Source organism: Peromyscus californicus, unplaced genomic scaffold, assembly GCF_007827085.1.
Source record: "Peromyscus californicus insignis strain IS unplaced genomic scaffold, ASM782708v3 Scaffold_9__1_contigs__length_137607984, whole genome shotgun sequence".
NCBI lineage: Eukaryota > Metazoa > Chordata > Mammalia > Rodentia > Cricetidae > Peromyscus > Peromyscus californicus.
Window position 1 is genome coordinate 122,893,362 of NW_026294617.1, and position 18,721 is coordinate 122,912,082.

At 43.3% G+C, this 18,721-nt stretch overlaps 2 protein-coding genes across 3 annotated transcripts in view; one reads left to right on the forward strand and one right to left on the reverse strand.

Moving 5' to 3' along the window:
* Positions 1-1,450: 1,450 nt before the first annotated feature.
* LOC128106708 (activator of 90 kDa heat shock protein ATPase homolog 1-like) lies at positions 1,451-5,852 on the reverse strand. Its single transcript, XM_052732236.1, has 2 exons — positions 5,719-5,852; positions 1,451-2,726 (listed from the first exon to the last, which is right to left on the reverse strand). Exons 1-2 carry the CDS (start codon positions 5,850-5,852, stop codon positions 1,673-1,675), a joined length of 1,188 nt encoding a protein of 395 aa, XP_052588196.1. The 3' UTR covers positions 1,451-1,672.
* Positions 5,853-15,106: 9,254 nt separating this feature from the next.
* Znhit6 (zinc finger HIT-type containing 6) overlaps positions 15,107-18,721 on the forward strand; it is a 42,090-nt gene continuing 38,475 nt past the window's right edge. Inside the window, exons 1-5 of one of the 2 annotated variants that reach the window (XM_052730428.1) lie at positions 15,107-15,198; positions 15,751-15,896; positions 16,989-17,054; positions 17,141-17,247; positions 17,334-17,419. In XM_052730428.1, coding sequence (XP_052586388.1) covers positions 15,769-15,896; positions 16,989-17,054; positions 17,141-17,247; positions 17,334-17,419 — 387 coding nt within the window. In that variant the 5' untranslated portion in view covers positions 15,107-15,198; positions 15,751-15,768. Of the gene's footprint in view, positions 15,897-16,988; positions 17,055-17,140; positions 17,248-17,333; positions 17,420-18,721 lie in introns of both variants that reach the window. The other variant, XM_052730427.1, reaches the window with a different exon arrangement.

The following is an 18,721-nucleotide window of genomic DNA, read 5'->3' on the forward strand; positions in this document are numbered from 1 at the left end:
CAATAACTTGACACAGGAAACTGCTTAGAACAGAGCTTCACACTGTTATATTCACATCTGCACCTGCTACCTTAATATTATTTTACAAGTCTCTCACCTCTAACTTGTTTCTTTTTTCTTTCCTTTCTTCTTGCCTTCCTTTTTAAGGGTAAAAGGTAAATGATATTTTTATCATTTCACTTAATCTTTTACAGATAATTGTGAGCCACCATGTGGGTGTTGAGAATTGAACCTGATTCCTCTTGAAGAACAGCCAGTGCTCTTAAACCCTGAGCCAATTCTCCAGCTCAACTTTTTAATTCGAATTACATCATTTTCTCAGATCCCAAGTCTTGGGAAAATCATTCATTTCTGTCGCTGAGGCCATTCATCACAACTGTTTGAAAGTCCGTATCTGGTTATCCAGACAATGATCTATGTGTGCTGTTTCATTTTCTTTTAATTTTCAGTCATTTTCTCTTCTTCTGGCATGGTTAGCAATCCCTTGATAAATATCAGACACGGCATGTAAAATATGGCAGACTCTGTGATCGATAATCAGTCACTCCCTCATGGAAGAAGTAAACTTCCTTTTGACAGTTGGCCATAATCAACGATTGGGATAGCTTTGACGTTAGGCTTTCTCAGAGCTGATTCTGTCTCCAGGTTTCCTTTCCTTGTAGTTTTTTATTACTTTCATGTCTCAATGGAAAGCCAAGGGTGGGTACCAGGACTCTGTGGTCCTACATCAGCCTTGAACTTTAGGTTTCATCCCGTTGACGTGTTACTCTCTCCTCACCAGCTGCCAACAGTTCGGGATGCTTTCTGTTCAGCAGTTTTCTCTGGGGAAAAGGTGCTGAGGGAAGTCAGCTCATGACATTATTTCCTTCTTCCCTAATCCTTCACCCTGGCTACTCAGGAGGGTCGCTGAATCTGCCAAACGTCTATTGTTTATATCTGTACAGATTTTCTAGTTATTCTTAGCAGTAGGTTTGGTGTCATATAAGCAATTACATCATAACTAAAAGCAGACTTTTCTTTATCTGTAATAAAAAAAAAATCCTGGCCTTAGTTCCATTTTCTAGTAGGGATGACAGAATCAAGCTCTAAATCATCACAGTCAACTTTTGGTGAGTATTGACTATCTCCAAATAAAATAGTAAGTTGGACCTCGTAAGTTGAACCTCGTGTACATCAATCACACACTTCTCCTTAGCATACCTTAACAGCACACAGGTCAGCCTTCCTGTTTGGTGCTGTCATACATAATACATCTGTGAATTTCATAAATCTAATAACAATGGATTTTGACTTATTGTAATTTTATTAATAAAAGGTATTTTCTCTAGATATTAAAATCTTTATTGAAGGATTTTTATTGTTGTTGGTTTGGTTTGGTTTGGAGGGGAGGTTAATTTTGGGATTTTCTTGTTTTTCTTTTTTCTTTTTTTTTTTTTTTTTTTTTTTTTGTTTTTTGCTTTTAAAATCTGTTTATTTAGCGTATGTACACATAAAAGAGAATCACCCTCAGACCCCACCCAGCAGAAAACATGCACAAACCCAAGGTATATGTGGAAGGGCGGGGCCCCAGCCCCAAGTTAGCAGTCGGGACGGTGCAATCCTGTGAGTCACAAACCCCTCATGAACAGGCTGGACTCAAGTGTCGAACAGGCTGGAACCCCTGCTGCTGGCCCTAAAACAAGCGAGCGCCATAGCCAAAGGTCTGTTTGATGCCCTCAAAGTAGTACCGCTGCCAGCCTTGTCGCGTCCGCTCTTCCTCAGGAGCAGGGATGCCCCGGCCTTCCATGCACAGCTCTGTCTCTCCGTTCTTGTCAAGGAAGGTCAAGGTGATGGTAGCAAAGTGCCCCTCTGGCCACGACTTGAACCTCCACTTCATAGCAATGTGTTTCTCAGGGACCAGATCAGTGAACTCTCCAGTGACGTTGCCATCGACCATGTGAAACTTCCCACCTTTGTCTGCTTCTAAGGCCGCGGGAGCATGGGTAAAGGCCTGGACCAGCTCCTGGGTGGTGAACACTCTATAGAGCTCCTCTGGTGACGTCAGGAAGGTCTCTCTAAGGGTGATCTTACAAGTGGGGATTTTGACACCAACAGGTTTGGCCTGGCTTTTTGAAGGAGCAGCCTTCGCCTTGCACACCTCAGTTTTCGGTGCTGGCTGGCCCACCGGGTCTACGGACTCTCCATTCACTGTGGGCAAGATCATGCCCTGAGTGAACTCTGTTTTGAGGGTGCTGATGTAAATCCCCACTGCTTCTCTTAGAAGTTTCACCCCTTCTTCCTTCATTAAGGCCACGAGATTTGTGTCAGGCTCGTCTTTGGCAAGGCTCACACTAATCTCCACTTCATCCACACTGTTCTCATCAGACAAATTGGGGATTTCCACGTGTCCTTTGTATTGCACTCCTGACTTAGAGGTACCTGTCCAGTTGAGTTTGATGGTCCACTCATAGAAGAAGATAAGTTTGCCTTTCCGGTTGTTAATGGAAGCCTCTCCGTCAAGCTTGTTCACCTCCGTCACCTCACACTTGCCCTCCTCATTCTCTACTCGAACGGCCAGGAACAGAGTTTTCAGCTTCTCTGTGGACCAGTTGGAAGCATCCCTTTCTGTCCAGTGCCAGTTGTTGACGTTGGTGGCGTCCGCCCGCTCCTCCACGATCCAGCGTGGGTCTCCCTCACCCCACTTGGCTACCAGCTCCCAAGCAGCCGCAGCCACAGCCTCAGGACCGCTCGGTCCCAGCCGCCCGGCAGCGCCTGGAAACTACTACTTGTTTTTCTTTTTTCAAGACAGGGTTTCTCTGTGTAACAGCCCTGGCTGTCCTGGAACTCTCTTTGTAGACCAGGCTGATCTCAAACTCACAGATGTCTGCCTTGGCCTCCCAAATGCTGGGATTAAATCACAACAGGCTGGTTGCAGGGGTTTTTGGTGGTGGTGGTTTTCTTTTTTAAGATTTATTTTATTTTTATTTATGTAGGTGTGTGTCTCTGTGTGAGCATATTCCACCTCTATCCAGGTGACCGTGGAGGCCAGAGGAGAGTATTAGATCTGCTGAAACTAGAGTTATAGCAGTTGTGAGTTGCATGTGGATGCTGAGGGAAAAAATCTGGTCCTGCGGAAGAGCATCAAATGTTCTTAACTGCTGAGACATGTCTCCAGCCCCATTTGCAGGGTTACTGTTACTTTTTTTTCAGACTTTGTTGATTTTTCTTTTGGTCTCCAAGTCAGTGATGAGAAGTTAGCCACTTCTCTTATTGTTATTGTCTGTTGTAATGATGTACTTTCTTTCCATATTTCTTTCTGTCTTTATTTGGTTTTAGGGAATTAATCCATGACACCGTTTTATAGTACTGCTGTCACCTGGAGTTTGGTGAGCTTGGATCTAAAAGACTGTACACATCATCATGGTATAACATCGTCCACCCACAATTCCTTGTGTTCAAGTACAAATAAAATTTGTACATACATAGAAACATCATAAATATCCAAGACAAAATACTTATACACAAAAACTCATAACCATTGGTCAAAAGTAAAATCTGTATATTTACAAAATATACTATAAATATAGCTTCCCACTGACAGAATAGTTTAATCATATTAAACTACAGCCTGAAAGGTATGGCAAGGTAATAAAATTATTTTTTCAAATTTGCTTTCTTTTTTTAATGGGGACTATGGAGGTCCAGCCCCTCAATAGTCCCCTCCCAGGGTCCAGGAAGAATCTACAACCAGCTGATAATTTAATTTTTGATGATAAGAAATGAATCTATGTACACAAAACTCCTTAGTCCATACACTTTATTATTCTGGATCACTTATCTCTCTACACAGCTTCTGTTCTGCTCTCATGCCTAGCTCCTTTCTTGCCTGATTTCTATCTGCATTTATCTGCTGTCCCCTCTAAGTTCTAACTTAATTCTCTCATCTTAGTTCTGCCCCATCTAGGTTCTCATCCATCCAGTTCCTTCCCATCTTAGCTCCTCTCCCATCTCCTTCTTTCTCATCTTGTTCTTCCCCATCTGGCTCTTCCTCATCTTCCACCTTGTTCCTCTAGTACTCTCTTCTAGCCCTTCAGTCTAGTTCTTCCCCATCTAGTTCATTCCTCTACAATTCTTACCCATCTAGTTCTTCTGTTCTCTTTTCTCTTCTCTGTCTCATCCTCAAGTCCTCTCTCCAAATCTCCTCTAAGTCTCCTTATACCTCTCTTTATCCCTCCTTCTCTCCAAGTCTCTCAGGTTTACAGTTATAAACCCAAGCAATAGCAATCCTCCTCCTCCAGCCAGGTCACCAGGCTTGAATAGGGTTATAAAGGCAGGTAAGAATTTTCCTCAGGCAGTGTCTGTCAGGCTTTCTTTTACAACCTGAAAATGGAGTGGTTAAAGGAGGAGGTCAGTTGAGAGCTAATATCGGTTAGTTTATCAGAAAAAGGGAATTTATGTGCTCAATCTGCATTCCTAGAAGTGGTTAAGTAAAAATGTTAGGAGTCTGTGGTAATATTTTATTTGTGCTGAAATGTGGTGATATTTTATTTGTATGTTAATATATAAAGTTTTCCTGGAGATCAGAGGACATAGATATCCATCTATAAACAAGCCAGGCAGTGGCAGCACACGCCCTTAATCCCGATCACATGGCAGGCAGAGTCTCTGTGTGTTCAAGGACACAGCCAAGCATGGTGACCCATGCCTTTAATCCCAATACCAACCATAGAGACCTGGAAATCTGTACAGTCAGGCAGTGACAAGGAAATGAGGTGGCTGGGCTAAGAGGCAATGAGAGGGCAGAACAGCAAGGCAATAAAGGCTCAGGTTAGACAGGAGGAAGCTGGTTCTCTTGGGGGAAGCTACGGTGGAGTGGTGAGTAAGGTCCGCTGGTGACTCTCACTATTTCCCTGATCTCTACGGCTTTCACCCCTGTATTTGGCTCTGGGTTCCTTATTTAATAAGACAGTTTAGAAATTCATCTACAGGAGTCTATAATGTTAGTAAGGCTGTATAAGAAAGGAGGGTATCAGCTGAAACTGCACAAGAAATAAAGCTCTCCGCCTGACCTAGGAGACAGGGGTTGTTTCAATAAGGGTGTTACCTTAGTTCGGGAGATCATTTGGCCTTGGATGCTTGAGAGGTATTTTAGATATATACACTGTTAGAAGTTCTTAGAACCACACATAGCATACAAGAAAATCATTGTAGGAATTGGCTAATATATATACAAAAGCTAAAATATCACCAAGACTTCTTAAGCCATGGCTTGACCTTCAGAAAGGTCCTTGACCTTTCCAAGTAGTAGCTTTTGTCATAGTAGCTGGATTCCATTACATTTTCCTGCGGCTTACAGCATTTTTTCATGTCTTTTTACGGTTAGTATGTCTATGTGGTTTGTGGGTCACATTTGTCACACACATGGCATGGTGCTTCTGTGGTCAGAACAACTTTCAGAAGTCAGTTTTCCCCTTCTGCTACGAACCTCAGGCCTTATTTCAGGCAATTGGGCCTACCTGCTTGGTAAGAATGTTTACGCACTGCCCACTGGGCCACTTCACCGGCCCTCAAATGTGCTTCCTATGCAGGCAGAACTGGCACCAAGTCAACACGAAGTTCTTTTCAATACAGAATCCTGCATGAAGCCATACCGGTCTTCACAAAACCTAACCTCAAATGAAACGTTAATGTGGCTCTTTCTATACAAAACAGACAGGTTCTGTTTGCTTGCTTGACAACCTTATAATAAAGGAAAGGTTGGTAGTGGCACGGGAAAGCTTGAGGAGCTGGATCATGGTGTTGGCAGCAGGCGCCTTGTGAATCTTCACACTGTGTGTGAATTTAGCCCTCGCAGTCAGACGGGCAATGTTCATAGCTGCAGAAGTGTGGACTAAGCTTTCAGTGGATAGCGCTCAGCCGGGGTAATGTATCCCCTTTTCCTCAGGACTTGGGTTTGAAGATGGCCTGTGGCTGGTAGGTATGATGAAGCTGTTTTCACCTCAGCTTGGGCACATGTTATGCAATGTGTGTGTTTTGGATTCAGACCCCGGACTAGTTCAGAGCCAAGTTAGGAAAACAGCCCCTCTATAGAGAAGCGACAGATGGGGAATCTGAGTGATCATCCTGGCTGTCCCAAGCAGGAGGATTTTTAGAACTACCCATAACCACAAAAAAGTTAGTAACCACACATTAAAAAATAATTTTATTTTATTAAGTATCTAGTTCAGGAAAAAGTTACAGTTCAAAGACAAGAAAATTTCTCACTTCCTGAAGCAAACACTGGAAAGTCAGTTTCATAAAATGGACACTTTTGATACAGGGATGATGGGCTCTCTCAGCTAGTAAGAAGTGAAAATCTTTACCTGAACTTTATTATGTTATATTCAAGTTCTTCACTTGAATTTTTTTGATTTATAGAAGTGAAGCCATTTAATAACACAGATGTCAAAATGTTAATTTTTTAAATTCGCAGTTAGGAGAGGTGGAGACGGATGGCTCAGTCCAGATGCTTGCCGTGCAGCACAGGGGCCTGCATCTGGATCCCCAACACACAATAAGAAGTCAGGCAGAGTGGCGTGCACCTGTCATTCCAGCACCTGGGAGGCAGAGATAGGCGTGTCCCTGGGGCCTGCCGGCCAGCCAGTCCAGCTCATCAGTGTGCTTAGGTTTCAGTTAGAGACCTTGCCTCAAAAATAAAGTGGAGAAGTATAGAGAAGACACACAATGTTGACCTCTGACCTTTGCACTCACGCACACATATCTGCAAAAATAGTCCGTTATAATAAAATCCACAGCTAAAATAGTTTTAGTATTCCCAAATAGTTTACTACATAATTCCATGCAGAAAAACCTAAGTGTCAGTGAGAAACTAAAAGGACTGGTGTTTTGTGGTGGTTGTTCTTGTTTTGTTTCCTTTAGGTTTGTTTCAGACAAGGTCTCACTATACAGCTCAGGCTGCCCTTGAACTCATAGAGATCCACCCCGCCAGGTCTCCTGAGTGTTAAGTACATCATGATCCCCAGCTAAGGATTGGTATTTTTGAGTGTGGCTTCATAGCCACATATTATTCTAGCTGTGAAACTTGCTGGCTTCATGTCACTACCTGTCAACACTCCACATAACTGGGGTGAGGGCTCACAGGACCCTCGGTTTTCTTTAAGGATGAGTCCTTGGTAAGTTGGCCATGTTCTAGTGGTCAGCTGTATACCATGTGCATATGGGCAACACTAACTGGATTCAGAAAGGTGTGTGTGTGTGTGTGTGTGTGTGTGTGTGTGTGTGTGTGTATTTGTGTGTTTCACAGCCTCAGGCCATTCCCAGTGTGATATTTCGGCTTCAAGCTTGTAGCTCAGCTTTTGGCTCCTGCTATCATACCTGCTGCTTGCTATTTCCCCTGCCATGACAGGCTCTTCTTCCTCTGAACCCAGAAGCCCAAATAAACCCTTCCTCCTCTAAGATGCCTTGGTCATGGTGTTTTATCACAGCAACAGAAAAGTGACTAATACACTCATGGAAGCAATACCTCAGTAAATAGAGATGAGACTGGAAAAAACACATGGGCCATGATCTGAGGCCCTTTGCAGAGCTGCAATAAGGACCCAGCTCATTACCCTAAGAGCAACTATTAGACACTTAAGGTTTTAAAAGAGGTCCCTGAAATTATCAAACTTCGATCCATAATTAGGCCAAGCTATTGTTTGGAGAATGGATTGAAAAAAAGCCAAATATTTCCTTACTAGGTTAACAAATTATTAATTAACTAATATGCCTAGATAACCCCTTCATAGTCACTTTATGTTAACTATGTGTAATTAAATTTGAGTTTTAATAATAAATCTCCATGTAGCACTTTACAATTGAAATATAATACATATATAATTTTAGATTCCCTAATAACTTCATTTAAGTAAGCAAAAAGAAACAGGTAAAATTAATTTCAACAACATATATCATCTATTATACCAAAAATAATATCATTATAACAAGAAATCAACATAAAAGTTGTAGAGTAAAAAGGGCCAGTAAAAGAACACCCTGGCCCTGAGACCAGAGCCAAGGAAACACACCCTGCCCCTAACCACCTCAGGAATTGAAATCCAACCAATCCCTGAGCACGGAATCCAACCAATCTTTGAGCTTGTCCCAAGCTCAGGAATAGAGATCCTACCAATCCTCACCCTGAAAATCTCCACCTTAGAAAGATCCGCCCCTAAGAAATGCTATATAAGCCCAGTACATGTTCATTTTGGGGCTGCCCTTTTTCCACCCTGGCAAAGGCAACCACACTCCTGGATTCCTCCCTCAAAATAAATCTCTTGAGTGAGGTTTGTTGGAGCGGAGCACAGCAGAACTGTAACACTTTGGCTGGGGAAACTTTCCCTTGCTGGAGCAGAGACGTTACACTCTGGGGGAGCTGAGCAGAGCTGTAACACTTCTCAGGAGCAGAGCAGTACTGTAACAACCTCCCTGGGGAAAGCCTCCCCTGCTGGAGCAGAGTCACTGCACTCACATTAGGGAAGCCTTTCCCAGAGCAAGGACTATAACACTTTGCTAGGGAAACCTTCCCCACTGGAACAGAGCTGTAACACTTCTATTGAGATACCTTTCCCTTCAGAGCTATGGGTATTTCTTGGCTTCCAACTACCAGGATACCTTTCCCTTCAGAGCTGTATCACTTACAAAAGTATTATTAATGAGATAATTTACATTACTTTTGCATTAAGTTGTGTATTGTATGCTGAGAGCTTGTGTTATTTCAGATAATCCTATTTCATGTGCTCAGTAGTCCTTAAAGAGCTGTCATGGTGAAAAGTATAATTATAATGACTTTACCACATGGTTCTCAAATATGAACAGTGCCATTTTGCCTCAAAGTTAAAAAGACCATATGACCTTTAAGCTCCCTGGGGACCTTTGAAAAGTAGCACTAGCATCCATCTGCCTGTCTCCTGGTGAGGATGGAGTGCAACCAGCAGCCTCCAGCTACCGTGTCTTCTCCGACAGGATGAACTAACTATATACCCTCAAACTGTGAACCAAAAGAAACCCTTTCTGAAGCTGCTTCTGTCAGGGATTTTTCACAGCATCAAGAAGAGTAACTGATACACAGAACCCTGACTAATTCCATGACTGTATTAGTCAGGGTTCTCTAAAGGGAGAGAAGTGAAAGATTTATTACACTGGCTTACAGAATATAGTGAGGTAATACAACAATGGCTATTGATTGTCTTAGTCACTGTTCTATTACTGTGAAGAAATACCATGACAACTCTGATAAAGAAATCATTTAACTGGAGTCAGCTTACAGTTTCAGAGGTTAGTCCATTATCATCATGGTGGGAGCATGGTAGTATGCAGGCAGACATGGTGCTGGAGAAGGAGCTGAGAGTTCTACACCCAGATTCACAGGCAACAGAAAGAGAGAGAGCCACTAGCCCTGACTTGGGCTTCTGAAACCCCAAAATCCACCCGCAATGACACACTTCCTCCAACAAGGCCACACCTACTCCAACAAACCACACCTCTTAATCTTCTTTCAAATAGTACTACTCCCTGCTGACCAAGCATTCAAATATATGAGCCTATGGAGCCATTCTTACTAAAAACACTACAACCATCTAATGACAGAAAGGCCTAGAATCTGGTAAATTGTTCATTACATGAGGCTGGGTGTCTCTGTGTTGCTGTGGGATGGTCTGTATGTCAAATGTGTTGCTGATTGGTCAATGAATAAATCACTGATTGGTCAGTGGCCAGGCAGGAAGTATAGGCAGGACTAACAAAGAGGAGAATTGAGAGAACAGGAAGCTGAGTGAGAGAGACACTGCCAGCCGCCATGATGACAAACAGCATGTGAAGATGCCGGTAAGCCACGAGCCATGTGGCAAGGTATAGATTAATGGAAATGGATTAATTTAAGCTGTAAGAACAGTTAGCAAGAAGCCTGCCACAGCCATACAGTTTGTAACCAATAAAAGTCTCTGTGTTTACTTGGTTGGGTCTGACAGCTGTGGGACTGGCAGGTGAGGGAGATTTGTACTGACTGTGGGCCAGGCAGGAAAACTCAAGCTACACTGTGTTTTCAGTCTGGTGCTAGAGTATTGGAGAATTCCCAGAGAGCTACTGATCTTCAGTCTGTATTGGAATCTTGAAGAAGTTGGCTCAAATACCAATGAGAGAATGACTCAGCTGTAGCATAGACGAACTGGCCATTGAGAGTGAGGGCAATTAGGCAAAAAGCAAAATTTCCTCCTTCCATGTCCTTTAGGTGGGCTGCCAAGATTTAGGGTGGGACTTCCTGCTTCAAATAATCTGGTTAAGAAAATCCCTCTCAGGAGTTCCACCAGCTTGGTTTTTTGTTTGTTTGTTTTGGACTTCTTTGCTTTTATTTTAAGTATATGAGTGTTTGTTTGGGGATACCAGGCAAGCGTGCATGTGCATACACACATATATACACACACACACATTTACATACATACATACATGCAAGTAAACACTGAAGTATCCTCTGAGGATACCAGGCAAGCACAGTGTGTGTGTGTGTGTGTGTGTGTGTGTGTGTGTGTGTGTGTGTGTGTGTGTGTGTACGTGCATGCTTGCCTGGTATCCCCAGAGGCCAGAAGAGGGCATTGAGTCCCCTTGAATTGGAGTTACAGGTGTTGTAAGCCACCTGATGCGGGTGCTGGGAACCAAACCCAGGACTTCTGGATGAGTAGCAAATGCTCTTAACCACTGAGCCAGCTTTCTAGCCCCAGCCTGGGTTTTAGTTGATCTGAGATGTAATCAAGTCGACAGCCAAAATTAACCATAATGATGGCAAAAACAAACTTAAATAGTTCATGACCAGGAGACAGAACCCTGTAGAAGACACAGGAAGAGATTCTACAAATAGAAGAGGAAGAAACACCTCATAAACCACAAGAGCTCAGGAAAAACTATCATGAAAAACAATAGATGAACAATAGAGAACTGAGGAAAAAAACATATTCAACTCAGTGAACCAATGAGCTCCTAAGATGAGTAAGAGAACAAGAAAAAACAGTGTTTAAGCAAACCAAGATAACAACCAACAAAATTATAGGAATCAGTAAATACCAATCAATAAGAAGCCTGACTATTAATGATTACAACACATTCGGCATGGTGAATGACTGTTACTCCAGCCTGAAATTCGAAACAAGAGAATGGGAATATTGCTACAAGGTCAAGAGGTCAAGGCCAACCTGGCCAAGACCCTGTCTCAAAAAAAAAAAATACACCTCTCCAATTAAAAGATGCAGATTACTATATCTACACAAGACCCAACTCTGTGTTGTCTATAAGACACATCTCCTTGGCAAAGTGAAACAGTGAAAGGATGGAGAAGTGCGTATCGAGCAAGGGGATGTAAGACACAAGCAGCAAAGGCCATTCTTATATGACGAATAGAATGCCAATCAGTGTCCGAGAAGAGATAAAGGTCACTACGTATTAACAACAAAAAAATACAGTAAGAAGATAGAATGATAGTAAATATTTCTTCACCAAATGTTGGCATACCCACTTTCATAAACAAAATACTACTGGGCATAAAAAGATAGGTACTAATGCAATATAATATATGACTTCAGCATATCACTCTAACAACTAATATATAGTTCATGCAAGCAAAATATCTACAAAGAAACTTCAGAGTTAAACTGCACCACAGATAAAACAGACTTGATAGAGAGCTATAAAGTATCATATCCAGCAGTTACTACAGAATGTACTATCTTCTCAGTAACCCAAGGAACTTCCCCTAAAATAGATTATGTCCTTAGCCATAAAGCAGGTCATTAACTTGCTGGCCATTAACAAATATCAAAACATAAAAAATAAAAATAATTTCTTTGATAGTATCAGATCATAATAGAATAAAACTGGATATCAATAACAAAAGAAGCTAGATAAACACATGGAGATTTAAACAATATATTCTTGAGCTCACCACTGACCCTAGACCTGTTTCCTACTCCCAGTAACACATTTTTTCTAACAAGACCACACCTACTCCAACAAGGCCATACCTCCTAATCTTTCCCTAAACATTCCACCAACTAGGAACTAGGCATTCAAATATATGAGCCTGTGGGGTTATTCTTATTCAGACCATCCATCGTAGGCACATTCTGCTAAGCCTGGTGATGGCCTGAGTTCAACCCCCACGTGGTAGAAGGAGAGAACTGGACACAGATTTTCCTTTCATCTCCACATGTGCACTAAGGATCTCTCTCATATGTACACACACACACACACACACACACACACACACACACACACAATAAATATAAAATGTTTAAAAAAATCGGTAAAATAAGAGCTCAAAAAGTAAACACCAAAACCAAAAAAAGTACATTCAACAAAAGGCAAATGAACTGAACAGTTCTCAAAGAAGCACAGATGTTCAGTGCATTAGCAGCAGAATGGCTCATTAGGTAAAGGCTCTTGCCATGCAACCCTGCCAATCTGAATTCAATCCCCAGAACCACAAACAGGCAGGAGAGAACTGATTCCCCAATGTTGTCCTGTCATCCACATGTTTACTATAGCATGTAAGTGCTCACATACATATATCATATACACATATAATAATAAGTAAATAAAAATTTAAATGGTAAAAAAGTACGAAAAAATACTTGATATCCTTAGCCATCAGAAGACTTCAAATCAGAGTACATTAAGATTCCATCTTTCCCCAGTCAGAATGGCTGCTGTCACTAAATCATACAAGCGCTGATGAGGCTATAGAGAAAAAAGGAACACTTATCTACTGTTGGTATGGATGTAAATTAGTGTGCCACCATGGAAACCAGTACAGGGGTTCCTTAGAAAACTAAAAGCTGCCGTCTTCTCCAGCAGTAGTACCCCCTACCTGAAGGAATCTAAGTCAGCACACGACACAGAAACCTGCCCATTTCTGCGGGGTGTGGTGACACGGGCAAATCTCTGAGGTCGAGGCCAGCCTGGTACACAGAGCGAGTTACAGGACAGCTAGAGCTACACAGAGAAAACCTATCTTGAAAAACCAAAATAAATAAATACATGTAAAAAGCCCATCATGGTGACCCACGCCTTTAATCCCTATGCTCCAAAGGCAGAGGCAGGCGGATCTCTGTGAATTCAAGGCCAGCCAGTTCTACATATCAAGTTCTAGGACAGCAACAGTGCAGAGAGTTCCAATTCTAGGACCGCATAGAGATACCCTGTTTCAAAAAGGAAGAGGAGGAGGAGGAGGAGGAAGAGGAAGGGGGAGGAGGAGGAAAAGAAGAAGAAAAAGAAAGAAAATAAGGAAAAAAAAAAACCTGCTCATTCATGTTGTTGAAACACTATTCACAACAGCCTAGATATGGCATCAGCCTAGGTATCCGTCAGTAGATTAACAAATAAAGAAAATGTGGTATATACATACACACACTATTATTCTGCCATTAACTAGAACAAAACTATGTTATTTGTAGGACTAAGGATGAAACTTCTGTGAGTACTCACGGGCTCACCAAGATGGACTTCTGTGGAATCCTCACAGTTGTCCTTGGTCCCTCCCTGGGGTGAACAGACATCTGTTCACACAACAGCAGGTCCCAGTCCTTTACGGTTGTTGGCCTGTGTGTCAGTTTACTGCAGCAGCATGGTAGCACAAACTGGACGGCTTAAGCAAAGACCATTTTTATTTTCTCGAAGTTCGAGAAGCTATGGAAGTCCAAGGCCGAGGAATCAGAAGTTTCTTTGTTAGGCTACCTGGGTTGGCAAACAGATGGCCTATTCTCACCACATTCCAGTACTCATTCTCTATGTGCATTCATCCCACTTGTATGCAAATTTCTTGTTAAATAATGCACCAGTCAGATTGGATTAGGGCCCATTATAATTGCTTCATTTTAACCCGTATGCGTTTGAAGGCCTCATCTCCAAAATATAGTCAAGACTGTGAGGTGTTAGGGATCAAGGGCTTCAGCATAAGGATTTGAGGGGATATTATTAGCCTGTAACAGCCAGTGTTTCAGCTGCTGGTAGTAGTAGGTGATTCCCAGGCACGGTTTCATGTAATCCTTGCAGAAGTGCGTCTCTCCCCTCTCTCCCGGTCCCCTTCCTCTTCTTCCTTCTCCCTGTCTGTTTTGTTTTTCAAACAGGGTCTCACTGCGTAGCCCTGGCTGACCCGGAACTTACTATGTAGACTGGGCCGGCCTTTAAATCACAGGGATCCGCCTGCCTCTGTCTCCTAAATGCTGGGATTAAAGGCGTTTTCTTTCTTTGGTTGGTTGGTTTTTAGTTTTTGAGACAGGGTTTCTCTGTGTAACCCTGGCTGTTGTGGAACTGTAGACCAGGCTGGGCTCAAACTCAAGAGATCCGTGTGCCTCTGCCTCCCATGTGCTGGAATTAAAGGAGTGTGCCACCACCACCCACACATGAAGGCGTTTTCTTACCTTGGTCCCTAGCATATAGGTTGAGAAACAGTTTAGAGCCGGCAGTGGTGGCGCACGCCTTTAATCCCAGCACTAGGGAGGCAGAGCCAGGTGGATCTCTGTGAGTTCCAGGCCAGCCTGGTCTACAGAGCGAGATCCAGGGCAGGCACCAAAACTACACACAGAAACCCTGTCTCGAGAAGAAAAAAAAAAAAAAAAAACAGAGAAGAAAGCAAGCAAACAATAACAACAACAACAACAACAACAAAAATCCAGTTTAGAGCAATGGTTCTCGACCTGCGGGTCGGGATCCCTTTGGCAAGCCTCTGTCTTCAAAAACATTTACATTATGACTAATAACAGTAGCAAAATTACAGTTATGCAGTAGCAACGTAAACAATTTTATGGTTGGGTGGGGGGCTCACAGCAACATGAACTGTATTAAAGGTGGCAGGACTAGGAGGGTTGAGACCCACTAGTTTAGACAGTCTAAACTTTAGAGGAACATGGGAGGCAGTCCTCCATTATTAGATTTAATTCTCAGGACAGACTAAAGCTGGTCACCTGATTTCGACACTATCATTGCAGTACCCAGGACACCAACTTTGACGCCTGGGCGTGGTCTCTCACGACCCTAAGAGACGCGACTGCAAAAAACGCAGCCGTAAAGAACTCCACGAGTCGTGAAGAGCCGTGGCGCAGAAGAGTTGCTTTACGGCTAACCCCGCTTCTGGCGGGCGTGCAGAGCTTGCGGGTTCTGGTTAGCACACGTGTGGCGCTGTCGGTGACTCCTTTGGTAATCCCTCTTGGTAGAGCGGCAGTGAAGGACGGAGTGGCAGCTTCAGCCTAGGCTCCTGAGCCGATGGAGCTTGCAGCTGAGGAGGAAGGGACTCCGGGAGGAGGTCCCCAGAGGGTGGCGGAGGGGGCGCGGCCGAGGCCCGAGGCTGGTGGGGACCGAGCCTGGGACTTAGGTGGGAGCCCCGAGGCTGGCGATGGAGAGGAGAGGAACGGACTGACAGGAATTACGACCACAGAGGATGTGGAGGAGATAAAGGTGGACTTAGCTGTGGTGAAGCAGGAAGTGGTGGACTGGTCGGATATAGACGGTGGCATATCGGACAGCTACTGGGTAAAGCCGGAGGTGGAGGGCGGGCCTGAGGTGAAGGATGAGAAAGTAGGCGTGGTGGAGGTGAAGCAGGAGGCAGATGGTAGCCTGGTGGTGAAAGAAGAGCCGGTGGATGAGCCGGAAGTAAAGGAGGAGACCGTGAAGGTGAAGGAGGAGGTGATGGACTGGGAAGGAGTGAAGGAGGAGGACCTGGACGTCAAACAGGAGTTGTTTGTTGGTCAGAACGTAAAGGAGGAGCAGATGATGGATGGAGTGCACGTCAAGGAAGAGGCCTGCCTCAAGAGAGAAGTGATGGATGACAGGAAGGTGAAGGAAGAGCCTCAGATGAATCCCCGAGTGGGCTGCAAGAGGAAACTGGCTATGTCAAGGTAGGGCAGGGAGAAAACCCAGATGGAAGATAGAACATTGAGTGGAGGAAGCTACCGTAGCAGCAGAAAGTGGAGTAAATTAAACCAGGCATGAAGTGGGGTCCTGAAGTCTGAATGGTGGTGTTGAGTCGGGCTTGGAAAGGGCACTGTAAGACCACAAATTCTGGAACACTGTGTGAAGTGGCAATGTCCAACATGGTCAAGTTAGGGAGTGAAAACTGGGGATCAGAGACCTTTGTGGAACCAAATCTTGTTAGCTGTGAAACTCTTGTGTAGAGCCTCTGCCTACTAGAGAAAATAGGAATTAGGGGGACAACTAATAAAAGCCAACAATGAAAAAGTGGGTGGAGTTAATAGGCAGTGTCAACTTCCTCTTGAATTTTTTCATGGCTCCTATGAATGTTTATTTCTTGATGTAGTTTCTTTCCTGTGCTCATGTGATAGCACAGAGGACCAAATTGTGATCAGATTATGTCTCAAACAGCTTGAGCTGACCAACCTGTGCTTTGGTTGAGAACAGAAGATGAGTAGTACATTTCTGGGTTATTTTGGTGTCCATTCTAAATTAGATGTGGACTTTCTGAAAGGGCACACATTACTGTTAGATTTGGCTGTGTCTCATCCTATCTTGTTTTGCTGGTGCATATGCTTTTAAAATATCCAAATGTAGCACACACAAAAGCTCCATGAATTACAAATTTAAAAAAATCACCAATTCATGTTATTCTCTAATTACAGTAGAAAAACAAGTCAAAATGAGATTTTTTTTTTTTTTCTGGAGCTGAGGACAGAACCCAGGGCCTTGTGCTTGCTAGGCAAGCGCTCTACCACTGAGATATCTATCTATCTATTTATCTATCTATCTCAGATATAGATATATATAGTTTTCTTGAATTGCATTTCATTATAAATGTCATTTGCAAACATTTTCCTAATTTTCAGTGACAGCTATCAAGTATTTTATCAGCCTTGCTAACCTGCTTTATTTGCTTTGACTACCTGCCTCTAAACTGTGAATATCCTTGAGTCAGCATTCAGAGACTGTAAGTGGACTTCATTTTTGAGCATTAAGTCACAGGTGAACTTTTACAGGTGTCAGACTTGTGGGACAGAAGAAGCCAAGTACAGATGTCCACGCTGCCTTCGATATTCCTGCAGGTAAATATGTAACTTTCTGCCTTATTCCCTTCCTGTCTGCACTTACTTACTTCAGATAGAAAACTGCTTCCTGTTTCTTTCTGCAGTTTGCCCTGTGTAAAGAAGCACAAAGCAGAACTGCCTTGTAATGGAGTCCGAGATAAAACTGCTTATGTCTCACTACAGCACTTTACTGAGATGAATCTCCTCAGTGGTAAGCTGTTTTGTACACAACACATAAATGCTTTCTGGCCGCCTGGCATATGTCACTTGTTAATTTCTCCATTCTGAAATTCCAAGACTATCGATTTTTGGAAGACGTGGCAAGAACAGCAGACCAGGTTTCAAGAGACACTTTCTTGAAAAGACCAAAGCGCAAAAAATATGTAAGTATTTCTTCTGATCTTTTCAAGTTAAAATGTCTTTCAGTTGGTTTATTCATGTCTCAGCTATATCAAGTGGCCACCCTGATCTGAGACTGTCCTGGTTATTCGAGATAGATCCAAAGTACTTACCCTGAGGAGTTTGTATTGTAGTGGGGAGTTAGTTAAGTGGAAGAGTCCGGATGTGTAGAACGAAAATATAATTTCTTATAGATTTAAGTGCGTGTAGAAAATTAGGATGAGTCAAAAGAGTAAAGAGAACAGAGTGCTGTGTGAGGGGCATGAACTGTTCAGGGTATGATTGTCAACACAGTGATGATGACGAGTGTCTCTGGGGACAGTCAGGCAGTGATCTTAATGGTGTGAAAGAGACAGTTGGAGACATTTGGCAGGAAACTTCTGGGTAGAAACATAGGCAAAAGTGGCACAAGCCTGGACCCGGCACTTGGAGGAAGACATAGCTAGACTGACTCAAAAAAGATGCAGGTTGGGAACTGGTGTATGTTTGGAGGGTTACCAGGGGCAGGATAACTGAAGAAAAATGAGTGGGGAGGAATGCTAAACAGGGGCTAGAGAAGCCTGCAAGAGTTCCCAAGCATGGCCGGGCAGCGGTGGCACACGCCTTTAATCCCAGCACTCAGGAGGCAGAGGCAGGCGGATCTCTGTGAGTTCGAGGCCAGCCTGGGCTACAGAGTGAGTTCCAGGACAGGCACTAAAACTACACAGAGAAACCCTGTCTCAAAAAACCAAAAAAAAAAAAAAAGAGTTCCCAAGCTTTCTAAGCAAACAGGAGACCAAGGGAGGCTGGGTGTGGTGGAGCCTTTAATGCAGCATTCAGGAAGCCAAGAGGCAGGTGAGGCTTTGAGTTCTAGGTTACGCAGTGGTATGTGAGACCTTTTTTTGTTTGTTTGTTTAAGACATGTTTAAGACAGGGTTTCTACTGTGCAGCTCTGGCTGCCCTGGAACTCTCCCTGTAGACCAGGCTGGCCTCAAACTCACAGAGATCCGCCTGCCTCTGCCTCCTGAGTGCTGGGATTAAAGGCGTGCACCACCACTGCCCAGCTGAGACCTTTTCTCAAAAAAGAAAAAAAGTCTGGTGATGGTGGTACGCACCTTTAATCCCAGCACTCAGAAGGCAGAGGTAGGCAAATTTCTGAGTCCAGCGAAGTCTACAGAGAAAGGACAGGCAGGGATACACAGAGAAACCCTGTCTCAACAACAACAACAAACAAATAAATAAATAAATAAATAAACAAACAAAACAAGGGAGGGGTTGAGCATGTTTTTTCTTTAAAGGAGCTCTCT